Source organism: Podarcis gaigeae (genome assembly GCF_964106915.1).
Source record: "Podarcis gaigeae genome assembly, chromosome: Z".
NCBI lineage: Eukaryota > Metazoa > Chordata > Lepidosauria > Squamata > Lacertidae > Podarcis > Podarcis gaigeae.
In genome coordinates this window covers 14838889-14858404 of record NC_139691.1, presented here as the reverse complement: position 1 = coordinate 14858404, position 19516 = coordinate 14838889, and the positions used below count along the sequence as shown (strand labels likewise).

At 47.4% G+C, this 19516-nt stretch overlaps 1 protein-coding gene across 4 annotated transcripts in view; it reads right to left on the bottom strand.

Moving 5' to 3' along the window:
- The window catches only part of RALGDS (ral guanine nucleotide dissociation stimulator), a 94948-nt gene extending 75969 nt beyond the window's left edge, over positions 1-18979 (bottom strand). For 2 of the 4 annotated variants that reach the window (XM_083721375.1, XM_083721377.1), the window contains exon 1: positions 18269-18979. In XM_083721375.1, coding sequence (XP_083577501.1) covers positions 18269-18289 — 21 coding nt within the window. In that variant the 5' untranslated portion in view covers positions 18290-18979. Of the gene's footprint in view, positions 1-3972; positions 6653-18268 lie in introns of those variants that run through there. The other 2 variants (XM_083721376.1, XM_083721374.1) reach the window with 2 other exon arrangements.
- Between the last annotated feature and the right edge of the window lie 537 nt (positions 18980-19516).

Here is a 19516-nt window from a genome sequence, read left to right as displayed (position 1 = left end):
ACCAGTTCAACTCAGCAGACTTTCACCTGAGGTGTCCCTGAATGCTGAATGTGTTAAGTTTTCATAGCCACTCCCCTCCCCTTTTGCTGGGAAATCCAGAAAGCCTTTGCTAGCAGAACAGCTGATGTTGAGGAATGTCTTTGGCCTCCAGGCATGGAGAGAGGAATCTCACGTCATCTGTGGCAGGCAGGCAGGCAGGCAGGCAGGCACATACACACAGACATAAAACTGTGCTGTGTGCTATTAGAGCCACTGGGGGTTGACCCCAAGAGATGTCACTTTGTGCCACTTTTTCCTAGCCCCCCCCCCCCATTTAAGCCCCACAAAACCCTGTGCTGTGGGGTAGAGCTTCACGTCTGAGTGGGGATTTGAATCCTGGTCTCTCAAGTCCTGTGGGACGCAGGTGGCGCTGTGGGTTAAAGCCTCAGCGCCTAGGACTTGCCGATCGAAAGGTCGGCGGTTCAAATCCCTGCGGCGGGGTGCGCTCCCGCTGCTCGGTCCCAGCGCCTGCCAACCTAGCAGTTCGAAAGCACCTCCGGGTGCAAGTAGATAAATAGGGACCGCTTACCAGCGGGAAGGTAAACGGCGTTTCCGTGTGCGGCTCTGGCTCGCCAGAGCAGCGATGTCACGCTGGCCACGTGACCCGGAAGTGTCTCCGGACAGCGCTGGCCCCTGGCCTCTTAAAGTGAGATGGGCGCACAACCCCAGAGTCTGTCAAGACTGGCCCGTACGGGCAGGGGTACCTTTACCTTTACCTTTACCTCTCAAGTCCTTATCTGGCATTCTAACCACTACACAGGAGGCGCAGGTTACAGCAACAGCTAAGGCGACATTTTCCCACCTTCGCCGCATTAAGCAGCTGGTCCCTTACCTTTCCCGCCCCAACCTGGCCACAGTGATCCATGCGACGGTCATCTCCAGGCTTGACTACTGTAGTTCACTCTATGCAGGGCTGCCCTTGAAACTGTCCCAGAAACTCCAGCGGGTGCAGAATGCTGCGAGGCTCCTCACAGGGTCTCTGCCATGGGACCATATTCACCCAGTGCTTTACCAGTTGCACCGGCTCCTGGTGGAGTATCAGGTCAGGTTTAAGGTGCTGATTTTGACCTTTAAAGCTCTTTGTGGCTTAGGGCCCTCGTACTTACAGTACCGCCTCTCCTGGTATGCCTCGCAAAGGACCTTAAGGTCCATGAATAATCATAGTTTAGCGGTCCCGGGCCCTAAGGAAGTTAGATTATCCTCCACCAGGGCCAGGGCCTTCTCAGTGATGGCTCCGACCCGGTGGAATGCTCTGTCCCATGAGACCAGGGCCCTGCATGATTTAGCTTCCTTCCACAGGGCCTGTAAGACAGAACTATTCTGCCTGGCTTTCAATTTGAGCATGGCCTGATCTTTTGTTCCCCTTCCTTCCCTCCCCCTCCCCTTTTTGTGAAGATTGCCCGCTCTGGGATCCCATAGCTGGTTCTCCCCTGGTCTCCTCGCTGGCCCAAGTGGGACTAATTTAGCCAGCTAGCCCTGGTGATCATATAATGTTTATTGGATGGATTTCCCCCCTAAATTGATTTTTGATTTTTGATTTTATTGTTATTTATGCTTTATATCATATTTTAAGCTTTTTTTGTTATGTTTTGTTTTAGCATCAATTGAGTGTTTTAAATTTGTTGCTAGCCACCCTGAGCCTGGTTTCCTGAACCGGGAAGGGTGGGGTATAAATAAAAAAATATTACTATTATTATTATTATTATCACACTGCTCCTCCTCAGCTGAACATGCAGATTAAGCAGTATTGTCATGGCTCAAGGACACAATCCACCCATGCCAAAAGCACTCCAGGAGGTTGCAGAGCAGGACTGTTGAGGAGTGTGGCCTGGGGAGAGTCCCAAGGACCAAAAAGAGAGGCATGGAGGGCCACATCGGGCCTCTAGTCCTAAGATTTCCCACCCCTGTCCTAGAGACTCCACTAGGGCCCCAAAGATCTCTATGATGAAGGTGTATACTTTGCACTCAAATGACCCAGGCCAACCCTTTGCAGACTGAGCCCTATAAAACAAAGTCAAAACAATGCTTGGCAACTTAACAGGTTGCGTCATGAAGTTTATGCTGTGCCTTGCGTATATGATCCGTTTATCTTCAAGGGAGAGTTGTGACTGCATCATAGTCTCAGTCTTAACCTTATTGTGTGAACAAAAGCTTGACGCTGCCATTATTCTGCGACCTTTTGAGAATATTCTGCAACCTCTCCTTAATAGTTTTCCTAAGGTGTTTTTTTATATTGCCACAATGGATTTGGTTGTTTTTTTAAAAAAATAAGCTTTCTTCTTCCTCCTAATTTTCTCACTTAAGAAAATTAAATCAATAAACCCACAGATGTTCCAGTTTATCCTTTCTGTCTTGGTTTCATTATGCTGTATAGCTCAAGAGTACCCCTTTGGACAGAAATAGCACAACCAATGTAAGGAATAGGGTTATCACATCAGGAGCATCCCAGACAGTGAGATTTCAGGGCCCAAACCTGAGACCTAGGGTGGGCTCTGGTGACGTCATGGATGGAAGCCTTTTGTGATGTAATGGGGTGGCTTTTCGAGATGAAGGTTAATGTGGTGGTGGGTGGGCTATAATTTGCAATCAGCTTCTGCTGGGCTTCATGCACGGTCTTCTTAATTGGTTTTTATTGTTCGAGAAGGCACTCTCACCCACCTAGAGATGCCAACCAGTAGATGGTGCCAACCAGTGGATGGTGATGTGTGGATGGTCCAGTATAAATCCACCACTAATGTGCTATTATTGTGCCAATAACATTTCATAAAAGAATAGATCCACACACAAAAACCCCACACCAGTCTAGAGGGACCAAAACAAATTAGCCAAAATCAGGGGATTTTTTTGAGCTGGAACTCATCGGAACTCAGTTCTGGCACCTCTCAGGTGGGCACCACTGCCATAATCAGAGAACAAGGGAGATGTTTGTGGTGAGTTCTGGCACCTCTTTTCCTAGAAAAATAGCACTGCTCAGAATACTTGCTGATCTACTTCAAATCACTAAGAGATTTATTGCTGGATCTTGATCAGCTTTCTGCCCACAGAGGAGATCCAGGTCCAGGTCCCAGCTCATTCACGCTAATTCAGGAGGGAGTTTCAGACAAAAGAACATCTCTCAATCATACCTCTTTTTTTGAACAACAAGACTCAACACCAGACAACTTGTAGGAGGGTGACAGAAGTCACTGGAAAGGCCGATAAAACCTAAACAGCCTTAGGGTAAAATAAATGGAGAACTGAAGGATGAATAGCCACCCCCTTCCCTCCACTTCCCCACTGTCAGTGCTGAGAACTGTAAACTCTTGGTGGGCTAAGAGCTGGAGCTGTGCTAGCACCCAACTCCCAAAACAGAATAGAGGTTTTGAAGGCTTCCAGCACCAGACCTATGTAAGAAGCAGAACGGATCCAATCCTGCCCTTGCCAATCAGCCATTCTTGCTCTCTGTGCTAAGCTTCCCAACATAATCCTCTCCGCCCTTGCTGGGCACTTGATGAGACTGTCCACCATTGTGCTGAGGACGGGGTGTCCTCCCCCAAGTTCCTACCCCAACAGCTGATAGAAAAGCATTTAAGTTTTTTTCTGAGTAGCAGAGCTGGAAGCTCTTTCCAAGGTCCAACAGAAATTACCTTCCCCATTTTTTATTTGCAGGGGGGCGGGCAGATGTTCACATAACTGTTTGGGACAATCCACAGAAGGCTCAAGCTGGATTTAAGCAGTATGGGGATGCAAACCCAGAGTCTCAAATCCAAGGTAGAGAAGCATCCCCCAAAATGCTGCCCTCTAGATACATGAAGACCACAGCTGCCATAAGTTATGCTAACTGGGGTTGATGGGATTATAGCCCCAGATACACTGAAGACAGCATTTCAGGGAAATGATGACACAGAGCAACCAAACACACACTCACACCCATCTCCCAGCTGCCCATCTGACCTTCTTTCTGCCTTGGTAGCTCCTCAGGAACATCACGGAAACTGAAGTCTCCTCTCCCTTCATGAAACGCCTCCAAAAAGACCCTTTTCTTGAACATGCCTGCCTCTTTGGTGGGGTAGCCCTGGCCCTGGATATTTTCCATCCTCGAGGAAGCTCGCTCACATTCTTCATGCCTCGCTCCTTCCAAAACAATGAGTAACACCACCTCCCCACCGCGGCACTCAAGCTCCCTGACGGACATGGCCTCACCTGGATGAAGCATGCTTAATATGTCCCTCCCCGTGACCTGGAACGTGGAGTCAGGCAAGGGAGGAGCTAAGGAACTAGGCAACCTGGCTGTTTATCACAACAACATAACCCTCCAGCTAAAAGCTCCAGAAGCGTTAAATGCAAGAGGTACATGTTTAAAAGTGCAGGGGGGGAGGAGGGGGGAACCTTACTTCTTCACACAGCACATAGTTTAGATATGGAATTTGCTCCCATGAGAGGCAGTGATAACCACCAAGGAGGAGTTGATAAATTTACAGAGGAGGACAAGGCTGTCAGTGGCTGCTAGCCATGATGTCTATTCCATCCAGTGGCGGAGGAAGGTGGGGGTGGTCCGACCCAGGTGTCATCCCTGAGGGGGGTGACATTTGGTGTGCCCCCGCTTGCGACTCCCAAGCCTCCCTGAGTCCTGAAATGTCAAAATGAAGGGAGAAGGCCAGTGGGAAAGCGGCGCAGCTCCCCATCTTCCCTCGATGGATTGTTTTGACAGCAGTGGAGTTGGGAGAGGCTTGGGAGTCGCGGGCAGGTGGCGCGCCGAATGTCCGCCACCGGCGGCTTACTCTGCCCCCCGTGGGTGGCTCGCTCCATCCCCCAGCTGCAGGGCGCGTGTGCCGCTCCGTGCACCTGACCAGCTATCCCATGCCCGGGAGGGCACCCTCTGCGCCCCGTGACCCTCGGTAGCATGCCCTGCCCCCCTCAGGAGTGCGCCTGCCCTGGGTAGCGTGGGCATATGATCCGCCGCTGGTTTTATCTACCTCCAGAGCATGCCTCTGAATACCAGCTGCTGTGAATGACAAGTGGCGAGAGTTGCTGTCAGGCTCAGGTCGTGCTTGCAAGCTTCCCATTGTGGCATCTGGGCCACCACTCAGAACAGGATGCTGGACTAGATGGGCCACTGGCCTCATCCAGCAAGGCTCTTCTTATGTTGTTAATATTCAAAGAGGGACAGAGATGTGTGTGAACGTATGGATGTGGGTGTGGCTGGAGAATGGCCACATTCAAACCATGCATTAAACCACTGCGATAACACCAAATAATTCTGTAAGCTGTATGTAATATATCTATGGGTGCTGAGAGTGGTTGGGAGACTCCCCTATTCCCCTCCCAGAACTACAATTCCAAAACGGTTTAACAATCAATTCCTCTTCCAAGGGAACTCTTGAGAATCACAGCTCTGTGAGGGGAATAGGAGCCATGGCTGTTTAAAGTGGTATCTGTGGTGTATTATCTGCTACCTGGCGGGGAGGGGGATTGTTGCAAATAGCTATATAAGGAAACCACTCAACCTCCATTTCCTCAACTTTGAGGAAGGCAGCCTCTCTCCCCACTGCTTCCATAAGGCCTCCTTCCAATCCCAACTCAAGTTGGCTGTCCCACAGGGAGGGAAATGAAAGCAGAGGGAAGTTCATTTCAAGGGTATATACATCCCTTTCCCTGTCCCCAGGCTGGCCTGGATTTCTACACACCATTTCACTTACAAGGAAGGAAAGTGAGGGGTGGGTGTTCAGGATGAAAGTGGGTCAGGATCCCCAGAGAGCTTTCCGTTGCTTTGATGGACACATGCCAGGCCATGGAAAGGCCTTCGACTGACCTCCCTGTTAATGGGTCGGCATCAACTATGCTTTGCCTGAGACTGGGCCCCTTTCTGGAGCTCTGCCCGGATTCCTGGAGTAAAACTCAAGGTGCTAGAGGCTCAGAACTATGGAGAGAGGAAATTCAGCTGCTCAGAGATGGAAAAGGGCAGGAGATATTCCAGGCCTCGTTGTCGCTGGGGAGAAAAGATAGCTGGTTTTTAAAGGGTCTAAATCCCAGAGGTATAGTGATCGACAACAGCCCCTCAAGACGAATCCAAGGCTGTGCACACATTGCACATTTAAAGCACATCCCTAGCCCAATAATATTGGGAATTGCAGTTTGTTAGCGGCTTCCTACATTCCTCTATGCTAGTGTCTCATAAACTTGAAAGCATTGTTATTGCCTCATTCACTTGTGAGAAAAAGAAGGGCCTACTTGCATTCAGGCAGGGGACAGTCCTAACCTGGTCTGGAGATGTTGGAAGTATGGCTGTTATTGTGGCAAAGCAAATGCTATTACCACTGAGTATACTACATTAAATTCTTTGAAACCAAGAAACTGTCTTGGGTGGGCAACTATTATTAATTAATTGGGAGAAATTCCACATGCTCAATGGGTAAACAACACTGCTTCATGGTTTAGCACCAATCAAGTGTTTGTGCTTCCATTTTGGAGACAAAGGGGCAACGTCATGTTGAACCCCCAGCCAACCAACCATGCAATGGTGAGGCAGTTTTTGTGAGCACATTCAGGCCTCATTCAAGAGGGCAAACGGGAGCTCAGATCGCAATACCCAAAGCCCCCAGGTCCTTCTGCCAGGTTTGTCTTGTCAGTGCTGTGAAGAAGGCGGAATGCATCTGCCGAACTTATAAAAAAAAACCCACTATATTGCCATGGCAAGTAGGACAGGCTTTGAGGCCTGCTCAGAATTCCAGCCTCTGCCCTGCAAAAATAGGCCCCTGGATGCGATGCCAGAGCCCCTTTTCAGACAGAACACCCTGCCATTACTAGTGCTGTGACCACAGCCCCAGGGCAATGTGGGATATGGCCCCATGGCATATCTTTACAGATAATATACACAGGACATAGATGAAAAGGGTGGAATCTGAATTATTATTATTTTAAAAAAATATAAACCGAAGGCGAGGCCCAGAATGCAACAGCTATTCCCGCACCACTGGGACATGAGCTTGTGAGAACAATGCCTAAACCAGACATGAGTAACCTATGGGCCTCCAGAGGTTGCTCAACTACAGCTCACACCAGCCCCAGCAAACATGGCCAAGGGTCAGGGATGATGAGAGTTGTAGTCCAGAAACAACTGGAGGGCCACCTGCCAGTGGTGGGCAGAGCCAGAGGCAAACAAGGGAGAGAGCCATGAATTTAATTTGTATGACAGGCTATACATACTTACACACTCCTCTTGATTCTTCACCTAGGCAAGCAAGAGGCATAATTAAAGTCCAAATGTTCCCCCAGGGCCAAAAAGATAACCAGCCGATAAGCTGAGGTCTCTCGGCTACTCCAGCCTTCCTTTGTTGTTACGTTCAGAGTTTATATTGCAAGCGCCTTTGAGCAGAGACTTCTCTCTCTTTGCTTATACAAGCACCCAAATATCCTGATGTTTTGTACTCCAATTCCCATCAGCCCCAGCCATCAAGGCAAATGGTAAGGGATTAAAGGAATCATAGTCCAAAACATCTGCAAGGGACATTACTATACATTGAGGAGTTTGCATAAATAAATCATCTTCAAGATTCCCATCCAGTGTTGACAGCAAAATGGCCTCTCTCTTTTTCTCCAAAGGGAAAGACAAAGATTGAGAAGAAAGCCAAGATCCTACTCCCTGAAAACTCAGTGGCACTTCAGGGTCAGGTCTCCAGAGATGACCCATGGGCCAAATGCGTCACAGCTATTGGGAAATGTCCTCCTTGGTGGGAAAGGCGTTTTCCAACCCAATCCCTCAAGAGCCATTCTGAAGTTATTGCCACTTGCTATTTGCAAAGGACACTGGGAGAGTAAAGGGCTTCTCCCAAGGAGCAAATGAGGGACGAAGGGCTATGCAGATAGTCACAGGTTCAATCTTCAGATATGGCCAAGAGAGAATCATGCCTGAAATCCTGAAAGCCACTGCCAGTCCATGTTGACAGCATTGAACTAGATGAGCCAATGGGCTGGCTCTGTATAAGACAGTGTTCCATGTGCCTACAAAGCTGTACAACAACCCATGTTCAACCACTTTTGGCTACTGGAGATGACTGCAGTGATCAAACAGCCCTCAGAAAACTAGGGGCATGTTCACATTGCGACATTGGAGCATAGTGAAATTGATTCAGGGTTAGGTCCGTCCGTCCACCCGAATTTCTCCCCCCCCCAAGCTGTTCACATCAGCATGTCTTCATTAGAGTCAGATTTTCCCCATTTGTCTACACACCAGGGGTCTTTGACGGGTGTGCGTATCTTGACCGTCTGCAAAGATGTTCATACCTTGGCTGAAGATGAATTAGGAACGGCTTGAAGACTGCAGTAAGTGTGAAGCTGGCTTGAGAAAACAATGCAACACACAGTTGTATTTTATAACAAAGTACAGGATACATATGCAGTTTGGATAACATCATGGGAACACAGATTAATAACCCAGGACTGGAAACATGGTGAGTCAGTGGGAATGTGAACACAATTTATATGTCAGTGAGAAGACTATGATCTATATCCAATGCTAGTCCTCCAATGCTAGTAGACTCATTGAAATTAACAAACATAGGTAACTTAAACCCACTAATTTCAATGGAAAGTTAAATGGATTAATGCTAGATGGTAGCAGTACTTGGAATAAACTAGCTCAGGCCACATTCACACCATACATCTAAAGTGCTATGATACCACTTTAAGCAGTCTCAGCTTCCCCAAATTAATTATGGCAGCTACAGTTTGTTAAGGGTGCTGAGAGTTGGTAGAAGACTCCGCTATTGCCCTCCTATTGCTGTAATTTCCAGAGTGATTTAACAGTCAATCCCTGTTCCCTGGGAACTCTGGGAATTATAGCAATAGGAGGGGGAATAGGGGAGTCTCCTACCAATGCTCAGCACCCTAAACAAACTAAAGTTCCCAGAATTCTTTAGGGGAAGCCATTACTTTTTTAAGTGCCGTTGTAGCACCATAAACATGTGGCGTGAATGTGGCCCCAGAATATCTGAACTATGCCTGAGAGTAGCTCCCATAACTGCCACATGAACAGAACATGAATTAAGTTTGCTTTGGGGTTTAATAAACCACAGCTTAGCGTTGCCATTTAATCCTTCAACAAATTCATGAGGCCTGGCAGCACAGTTTGATGCTTTGGTGTCAGACGGCAACCTTCATCATGTCCATTTCCTGTCTCCAGCACTGACAGAATTGAGATGAAGATGTCCAGACATTCCCACTGAGAGAACGAAAATAAGCCCCAGACATCCTGCGGAACAGGTGAGGCCCAGTTCCAAGAGGGACTTGAGATGCAGGCAGAAAGATAACCAGCTCCTCCTAGGCACAAATCACAAGAAACTTAAAAAGAAAAAAGTATTGTCCATTTTTGTCAGCTCAGTCCTGTCTAGAAGGTCAACCCATTTATCAAATTATCCAGCAGAGAGGGTGCTGGTATTATTTTGCAGTTAAGTGTTTTTACCCCACCCCCACCCCCAGCAACCTTTGGAAAAAAGAAATTTATCCTGGATGCAGCCCGTCACCCTTGACGTCAAGCCCACATGCACAAACATTTTCTTTGACTGCTGGCCAAACGGTGCACGAGGCAGGAAGGACAAAAGAAAATGGATGTGGAGAAGATTCAATAGAGAAAACAAAAGCTCAGTGAAGACGTCTGATTGCACATGATGTCACATGTGGAGTTGCTTTAGTGCAGGGATGGCCAACGTGGTGCCCTCCAGAAGTTGTTTGGCTACTACTGCTATCATCACTAACAACCGATAGTGCTTGCTGAGGCTGATGGGAGTTGTAGTCCCAACAACATCTAGAGAGCACCACGTTGCCTATCCCTGCTTTATTATTGCAGGCAAAATCAGTTGCACTGAGTTCTCATTTAAATCAACAGGACTAAAGTTATGACTACACAGGAATCCGCTTTATCAGAACATTGGTCCACCTAGCTCAGTATTGTCTACACTGACTGGCAGCAGCTCCCCAGGGTTTCAGGAAGGAGTCTCTCCTCCCTGGGCACTGAACCTCTGATCCAAAGGTAAAACAGCTAAAATCCAAGATTCCAGTCCTCATGATTCTGAAATATTTATATTCCACTATTCATTTTTTTAAAAAACCACCCAGAGCAGTTTACAACAACTATACAGTGAAGGCTGATTTAAACAGTCCCACTGAAACTTGTCTTCTGCTGAGTCAGCGTATTGGTACATGTAGCTCAGTGTCATCTACACAGACTGCCAGCAGACAGGCATTCAGGCAGAAGCCCACCTGATCTGGAGATGCTGGAAGTTGAACAGGGAATGTTCTGCACACCAAGCAGAAGTTATAACACTCAACTAGAGGTAGACGTGGTGCTTAAAGGGCCAAATCCTCATGAAATTTATTAGCATATTAGTGCAAATTTCTCCTAACACACAAACACACACAAACACACACACACACACACACAGAGAGAGAGAGAGAGAGAGAGAGAGAGACCTATGTTTGGATGTAGCTTTGACTCAATAACACTTTTTTGCAGCCATTTCCCCATACAGAATGCACATTCGTATGCAATTTTCATTAAAAGATTCATTTTTATGGTCACTTCTCAATATATGCATTTTTGTAAACACTCTTTGGTTGGAGACTGGCATTGTAAAATTCATATATGTGTGAATTTCAAAAGATGGCTGAGTTTTGGTTCTCGTGTCAATTCAGAAAGCACAAATCAGGTTGCACTGCCTTTAAATGAGGACTGAATTCGATTTCTCCCCCCCCTCCCTTAATAACTCGTCCCCACTCTTGTGGAAACACAGGGTGTGAAGCCTTGCTTGAGAGGAGAATTAGGCAACATAAAGCAACCAAGGCCAGCCCATGTCAAAATCAGAACAGTGACATTTTGCCAAATTGAAAATGTCTAGGTGGGAAATTCTGCTTTGGCTTCAGCTGTAAGCTGTGAGAGGCCTAGTCTTGCCTGGAATTCTGAAGTGTTTTGAGAGGGAACACAAGAATACAAAATCACTGTAACACAAAACAGCTTACACCACACAGTCAATGTGTTAGCTACTGAAGTGGCGTAAGACTCTTCACTGCTTTAACCTGGTGAGAAGAGAAGGGAGGGACAACCTAATATAAACAAAGCAGAAGGCTCCCCCTTCTGGCTGGCAGAAATGCAGCAAGGACCTCTGCTTGGAGCAGTGTTCTTCCCCCTCTGTTGTTGAATTACAAATCTCATCCTCCAGACCCAGCTTAGCCAACAGCCAGGGGTGATGCGGGTTTCAGTTCAACAACAGCTGGAGATCTATAGTGGAAGACCACTGACTTAGAGGAGGCCTCCAGATGTTGCGTGACTGCAACTCCTATTGTCCCCTGACTGTTGGCCATGCTGATGGGGACTGATGGGAGTTGGAATCCCACACTATACAGAGGGGCACAGATTCCCCAGCTCTAATCTAAGGAGAGGCATTGTCCCCTCTCTCTCCTATGAGGGAAGGCCTCTTTTAAATAAGAGGCATTCCTCCATCTCTTGTAGGCTGTTTCGCAGATCAGGGCTGGGAAACTTGTCTTCTTCTAGTGATCTTTAGACTCCAACTCCCATCATCCCTGGCTGTTGACCATGCTGGCTGGGGCTAATGGGAGCTGGAGTCCAGCAACATCCGTAAACCTACAAAAGTTTTCCACCCCTGGCTCAGAATAATTCCTGGGAGTTGTTCCAAGAGAATCTCCAGCTCTTTCTCTCAAAGGGAACGGATTGTCCAAAGCATTCAACACAAAGTGCACACATACATACTATGCATGGCCAGAGAGGAAGGTCTCTTTTGCACACTTGTTGCATGACTGGATTTTGGCAGGTGCAGCCTGCCCTAAGGAGAAAAAAACCATTTACTGAAACTCATATTTCATTGCTGATTGGGACGTAATCCTTGATCAGGGAGGGTGGTGCTGATCAGAGCTGGCAAAAGGTCAAAGTGGATGATTTTCTTTATTTAAGGCTTGTATGCGTAATAAAAAATTAAGCAGACAGCCCTAGCTACCTTTGAAGGTGACCCGGAAACTACAGTGGTACCTCGGGTTACATACGCTTCAGGTTACACACGCTTCAGGTTACAGACTCCGCTAACCCAGAAATATTACCTCAGGTTAAGAACTTTGCTTCAGGATGAGAACAGAAATCGTGCTCCAGTGGCACGGCAACAGCAGGAGGCCCCATTAGCTAAAGTGGTGCTTCAGGTTAAGAACAGTTTCAGGTTAAGAACGGAGCACCGGAACAAATTAAGTACTTAACATGAGGTACCACTGTACAACTAATCCAGAATGTAGCAGCTAGACTGGTGACTGGGAGTGGCTGCCAAGACCATATAACACCAGTCCTAAAAGACCTACATTGGCTCCCAGTACGTTTTCAAGCACAATTTAAGGTGTTGGTGCTGACCTTGAAAGCCCTAAACAGCCTTGGCCCAGTATACCTGAAGGAACGTCTCCACCCACATCGTTCAGCCTGGACACTGAGGTCCAGCGCTGAGGGCCTTCTGGCGGTTCCCTCACTGTGAGATGTGAGGTTACAGGGAACCAGGAAGAGGGCCTTCTCGGTAGTGGCGCCCACCCTGTGGAATGCCCTTCCATCAGATGTCAAGGAAATAAACAACTATTTAACTTTTAGAAGACATCTGAAGGCAGCCCTGTTTAGGTAAGTTTTTAATGTTTGATGTTTTATTCTGTTTTTAATCTGTTGGGAGCAGCCCAGAGTGGCTGAGAAAACCCAGACGGATGGGTGGGGTATAAATAATAAATTATATTATTATTATTATTATTATTATTATTATTATTATTATTATTATTATTGGCACAATCATTTCTTAGCAGAGATGAAGAACCCGGAAGAGTGGGGTTCAAATCCCTTCTCATCCACGAAGCTCACTGGGTGGCCTTAAGCCAGTCACTCTCTCCAGGCCTAACCTACGGTACCTTACAGGGTTGTTGTGCAGGGATAAAGAGAGAAGCCTGTATGCCATGAACTCCTTGGAGGAAAGGTAGATTATGGCTGCTTTTAACAGATATTAAAGCTATTTTTCAAAAAACATGAACATAAATGAATATCTGATTACTTTAAAATATTCTAGGACCATTTTACAGACCTAAAAGAGAAAGCTGAGAAAGGGAGGGGGTTTGGGAACTATAATTGACAGATAAATTAATTTGGGGAGGTGCTGTGCCTGCAGAGGGTCCGAGGTTAAACCCCCAAGGGCATCTCCAGGTACGAAAAACATGGAGTCATTGCAGAAAATACTGAGCTACGTGCACCAATGGTCTGACTCAGAAGAAGGCAGCATCTTAAATAAAATGAGAACTAGAAACTTGATTCCCTGCAAGTGAAAGCTGAGGTTCTCTGAATGCCAATACTGTACCACATTCTGAGACTTGTGTCTCTGTGTTGGCTATCAGGACTTTCTTCCACTTCTGCATTACACACAGTCCCTTAAACCTGACATAAGCCCAGCCTTCTTGAACACTCCATACTTCCATAAAATCAAGTGCATTTAGATCTCATGACTTGTAGTCAAACCACAAGACTTAAACACAAAGAATGAAACTGATTCTTCACACATACAACCACCTACACAACCACATTACTGTACAACAGCAGATGATATAAATCAGAACACCATCTGTTTCTGCAGCACAGAAGCAGTTCAACAGTTAAACGTCTGGACCCACCTGTGGCAACCATATCTGCATTGAAGGCAAGTAGGGCAGGTGCTTTCCTTCAGAATAAGGGCTGTTGATAACTTGTGGCTAGACTCTGGTGCTTCTATAAAGTGAAGGTTTTGTAACAAACACTTCCTTAGACCAAACACCAGAGAAAAGGAAAGAAGACTCTCATGCCCACTGCCAGATGTTTTCATAAGAGGCAGGATGTGGAAGAGATATATTTCTTGATAAGCCTGCCAAGGTTATTTTAAATATACTCTTTTTAGGCAGAGGAGATACCCATAAAGGAAGGTAAAAGGAAGGGGGGGAAATATATAACATTTCCAATTCATTTCCACGGTATGGCTTTAAATCAAAGCAAGTATGGCACTCCCACTCTCCTGAAATAGAATTGATGGCTAAATGGAACCTCCAGGTCCAGCTGCAGTCTCTTTCCAACATACCAAATACTGGGCACCTGTGGCATAGTTTTGTACATAAGAAGGATCTAGTCCAGCATCACGTTCTCACAGTGGCCAACCAGACGCCCCAAAAGGAAGGCCACAAGCAGAACTGGGACACAACAGCAACTCTTCCTCTCCTGCGGTTTCGAGAAACTGACAATTAAAAGTATTACTGCCTTCAAAAGAGGAGGTAGAACATAGCAAATGGGGTTCGTCACCATTGCTAGCCTTATCCTCTGCAAATTTGTCTAATCCTATTTTAAAGCTATCCAAGTTGGTGGTCGTCTTCTTGTTGTGTTCAGTTCTGGACTTAATGGTATTATGGAAGGGGGTGCTATTTAGATGGTAATGTGTATTCTGTGCTTCAAAATATGAAAAAAACCAGCCCTTCGCCAAGTGGAATCTCCCTTGCCAAGTCGAGTTCTGGACCCTGGACCCCAAAATCCTTCCCTGATGGCAACATTGGGGGGACAGATATCTGAGTCGGAATATTGCTTTCATGCTCTTATTGGGGGTTTTCCAGCAGCCAGCTGGGAAAATGTGTTGGATCCTTTGGCTACTTAAGTCACGTAAGGCTTAAAACGAGAGTTAAAAATCCCAAAGAGGCTTGTCCTCCAGCTATGACATTGTCCTGGAATTGAACAGAGGGGGCATCTGGGCCTGTGCAGAGCGAGCATTGAGTAACACACATATGCAAGAGGGAGAGAATTTCCAGTACCGGTGCTGTGCCAAACAGTGGAGGCTGGTCTATTAGGGATGAAATGGGCACTGCCCTATGAACTTCAGTCTGCCCTCAGCCAAACATCCTCTCTCAGCCTTGTGCAGAGCTTGTCTGAGGCCCAAGGTGGGAGTCTTGTTAGAATAAAGTTATAAACTCAAGCAAAAAATTGGCCGGTCCCTGGTGGGGCCCCCAGACAGCTTAGTCCTCTGAGGTCCAGGGCAAGTGTACCCGACTGAGCGCCCTCCTGGCATGGGCTTGCTTTCTTACAACCAGTCCAGCAAGTGGCACAGACTGCCAGCTTCCTCCTCCTCCTCTTCCTTAGTTGCTTTTGCAGAACTCATTAGTGAGGAGGATAGGAACAAAACCATAATTAGTTGGCTCTGCCTCCACTTGCCATTGGCCCTTTCTCCACTCATTACTGGCCCCATCTACTTCTTGGGCTCACTGCCTTCTGCCCCACCAGGCCAAACAGGCACAAACCATTACTGCTCCTGAAACACTGGTTGCTCAGACCAACTGTAGGAGACAAGTTAATATCCTTTCCTACTAGGGTTGTCAGACCTCTAGGTCTGACGCAAAGTCTCCCTGTTTGTCTGGCCGTCTCCAGGCAGCAACTTGGCATGAATCTCCAGGTATGCGAGGTGGCCTTTAATAATAGTAATAATGACAATAAAAATGATGATGACGACAGTGCATACAACTTGCAAGCTTCAGCCCAGCAGGAGCTGACTGCAAATTATAGAAGGGACACACTGGGGTGGCTCTCCGCTGCTCTCCTCTCCCAATTAACCTCCATCTCCAAAGCCCACCCCTGTGACATCACTAGGAGGCCTCCCCCCATAACATCATCGGGGCCGCCCCAGATCTCAGGTTTCAAATCTCAGGCTCTGGGATACTCCTGAACTGGCCAAATTAGTGAATATTCTTTTCCTATGTTGCTGAGGATCATGGTGGGACACAAAAGTGACTTCTCCAGCATCCTCCAAACACTGCAAGGATTCATGAGAAGGGATGACAGGGATCTCAAACCACGTTAGACAGGTTTCCTGAAAGTAACCTTCTTCTTTCTAGGCAACTCCTGGTTCCCTCTCATGGTGGGAATTAAATGAAATTCTTGAGGTTGAATTCCCTCACCCCCTAGCAAAGCAGGCATGGCGTAATACAGCTAAGAGCACGTCGTCCTCTCGGCAGAGGTGAAGGTGATAATTTGGCAAACCCACAAAAGCATCAACAACCCCATTACGCAAAATGTTTTTTTGTGGGCTAACTGGAAGGGGTGGGGGAGAGCTAGAAGTGCCAGGGCTTCAGAGCTGGCTGGAAGCCCAGTCCCAAATTTAGATGAGTACATCTGGTGTGGGAAGGCCTACGGCACATGCTCAGAGGCATTCTATAATTATATCATCAGCATTATTAATCCACGAGTCCTAGAGCTGGTTCCTAGGAACAGAAGAATATGCCTTCTACTGAGACAGACCACAGGTCCATCTAGCTCAGTACTATCTACACTGACTCAGGGATTCAGGTAGGGATCTCTCACAGCCTTACCTAGAGATGCCAAGGATTTAATCTACATGCAAGGAAGCTACTCAACCACTGGTGTGGCCTGTTGAAAAGCAGGTTGCAACAAACATAATATGTTTAAAAACACATGACACACACACACACACACCAAGAATCCTGGGAACTGTAGCTTTTACCCCCTCACAGTGGTACAATTCCCAGCAGCCTTAATGAACTACAGTTCCCAGGATTATTGAGGGGAAGTAATGTGCTTTAAATCCTAAGAACACTTGGGGGAAGAGATGCCACCTTCTTTGCCAACCAGGCACCCTCTAGAAGTTTTGCACTACAACTACCAGTGTGCTGGCTAGGGCTGCTTAGAATTCCAGTTCTAAACTTCTGGAGGGTTGGCAAAGGCTGTGTTAGTGGGAAGCACTCGACACATGCTCAGAGATAGCCTCCGCTTCTAATTCATGTGATCTTCACCACTTCCAAAGTGGAAGCCCTTGTGTATATATATTCGTTTCCAGAATGTCCTGAAATTGCATTTGCTTATGTACATCTTTTTTCAGTTTCATCTGGTCTCCACTCCCCACCCCCCCCACCCACAGTCAATTCGAGAATTGCCTTCCTGGATTGGGGGGGACCCTCTGAGACCAGCCAGTCAGAAGCATCACAGAGCTCAAGACCAAGGACTTGGAGGAATAGCCTTTCATGATCACCTAACCCTTGGTTTGTACTAAAAGGCAAACTGCTCCTGAAAATGGAGGTTCTATTTTGCTGTCATAGCTCATACAGCCACCAGTCAGCCTGTCTTCCTCCTCTCTAATCGTACTGTAAGAATACAAGGGCTTTTGTGCTGGATCAGGCCAAAGGTCCATCTTAGCTCCTCCCTTTCCAAGAAGCTCAAACATAAGGCAGGGAGGTGACTGATAAGGTCTTCCTCATAAAAGGATTCAATCAGCTTCTGTATATCCTGGCCGACTGTAGACTGAAGCACTGTGGGGCAGAGACTAAAGCATTTTCATTTATGTTATGTTGTCAGATGCCACACACAGCATAAGCTGGGGAAGGGCCATAGTTCAGTGGCAGAGGGGCCCAGGTTCAATCCGCAGTGGCATCTACAGGTAGGGCTGGGGGAGAGTCCCTGTCTGAAACCCTGGAGAGCAGCTGCCAGTCGGTGTACGCAGTACTAAGCAAGAGGGGCCAATGGACTGACTTCAGCAGAAGTCAGCTCCCCAGCCCTTCCTTAAATTCAGAATCATGAGGACTGGAATCTTACTTCCTTTTTTAGGGGGGAATGCCAAAGCTTAGTGGTAGAACACTTGGTCTGCATGCAGAAGGCTCTGGGTTCAATCCCTGTTGTCTCCAAGTAAAGCTGGGTGATAACTGCTGCCTGAAATCACAGAGAGCTGGTGTCAGACAGCATAGATTGTGCTGATTTAGTATAAGACACCTTGCTATATTCCTATTTATCTCAGCCTTTAATTCTGAGCCATTCTTAATAGTTTCTTAATTCATTTTTAGGGGGGAAAGTCATAGCAGAGAGGTAGAGCACAATCCCCAGCCCCTCCAGGTAGAGACCCCTTGGAGATCTGCTGCCAGTCAGTGTAGACAGTACTAAGCTATATAAGGCAGTTTCCTTTCAACAACAACAACAACAACAGTTCTGACTAAATAAGCCACCTGTCCGTTTTCCACCTGCTGGCAAACCCCAGATCGCAAACTCTCGGGGGCGAAGACCTGCCTATTATTCCCCCCCCCCATTTGTGGGGGGTGGCTGCTCTTTCGCTTGCGCTGCAAAGCATTACCAGGGGGTTGGGCTAGATGCCCCCTTCGGGCCCCCTTCCACCTCTACCATCACGATTATTATTTTCTAGCCTTTGCCAAAGCGCGCGTCCTTTACCTGGCTATCCAACATCATCATCTCCCGCTCATCGTTCCCAAAGGCTGTTTGAGGAGAAAAGGCGCAGGAGAGGAATCCACTCAGGGTCGCTTGCCCTGATCGCCGGGTCACTCACTGGTCGCTTGCCATGCGGTTATAAATCCAGCTCAGGAAAGGGCTCTCCCTCTTTTACGCCTTGTCAAGAGTCCTTACTGCCTGGCTTAGCCCAGTTAAGAAAGGCGGCCGCGGCAGCAGGTCTCCAGCGAGCCTGGCGATGCTGCAACCCCTGCCAACACCACCCGGGAGTAGCTCAGCGTCTTCTTGGCAAGCCCATAATAATCCCGTCTTCCTGATCTCCTTCTCCGGGCGGAACTAGGGCGATTCCCAGCCGGCGGCTCCATAAAACTCTCTTATAGACGGCAGCCGCTTTTTGCGTCCAGCAAAGGAGGAATTATTATTTTTCTCTTCGCCACCAGCACAGTCTCGTTGCTAGTCAATTTCGCTTCCCTCCGCCTCCCCCGGCCTCTTCAATTTCCTATTGTTGTCTCCCCGCGCTGCGTGGGGAGAGGAGCGCCTCGCTGCTTCCCTCCTGGTCGCTCTCCTGCAAAAAGAGGTCCATGGGTGAAGAGAAAGCAGGAAGAGGAAGGGAAAAAATGGATCTGCTTTTGGGGAGTCTGGAGACAGAGAGAGACAGCGCTCTGAACGTTGCGCGCAGCTTGCAACAATTTGCAAAGGGCGGGGGTAGTGAGCGTGCGAAGGGGAGGGGGGGACTGAAATGACTCAAACAGCCGCCAGCAGGCTTTTAAAAGATCGCCTCTTCGCTTTACTCTGCTCCCCGTCTCCCACATATTTTTTCCAAGCTAGCAAACGCCACCTCGCGTTTCCAAAACACAGTAAACCGCAAGGCCCCTGAGCGCGTGCAGAGTGCTTTCCCCTCCTCCAAGGCGAATCTATATAACCTAGATAAAGGTTGCCTAATAAGGGGGCATCTCTAGTTGACTTGGTGGTTGACTGCACCCAGACTGGCTGCAGACAGGCCTACAGGGAGAAAATTAAAGGGGTTGTTTTGTAGGGAACTAAAGGATTCTGAGCATGGACAGAACAGCCAAACAACAATGGAACAAAGGAAGGATTTTTTTAAATAATCTGAGGGCTAAATTTATTCTCAACATGTGCAGAGTGCATGACTGGATTTTTATAAAGATGCACCAATGTGGGCATAAATTTTCTTTTGTTTTTGTTGTTTTTCAAAATATAGATGGGCACAAA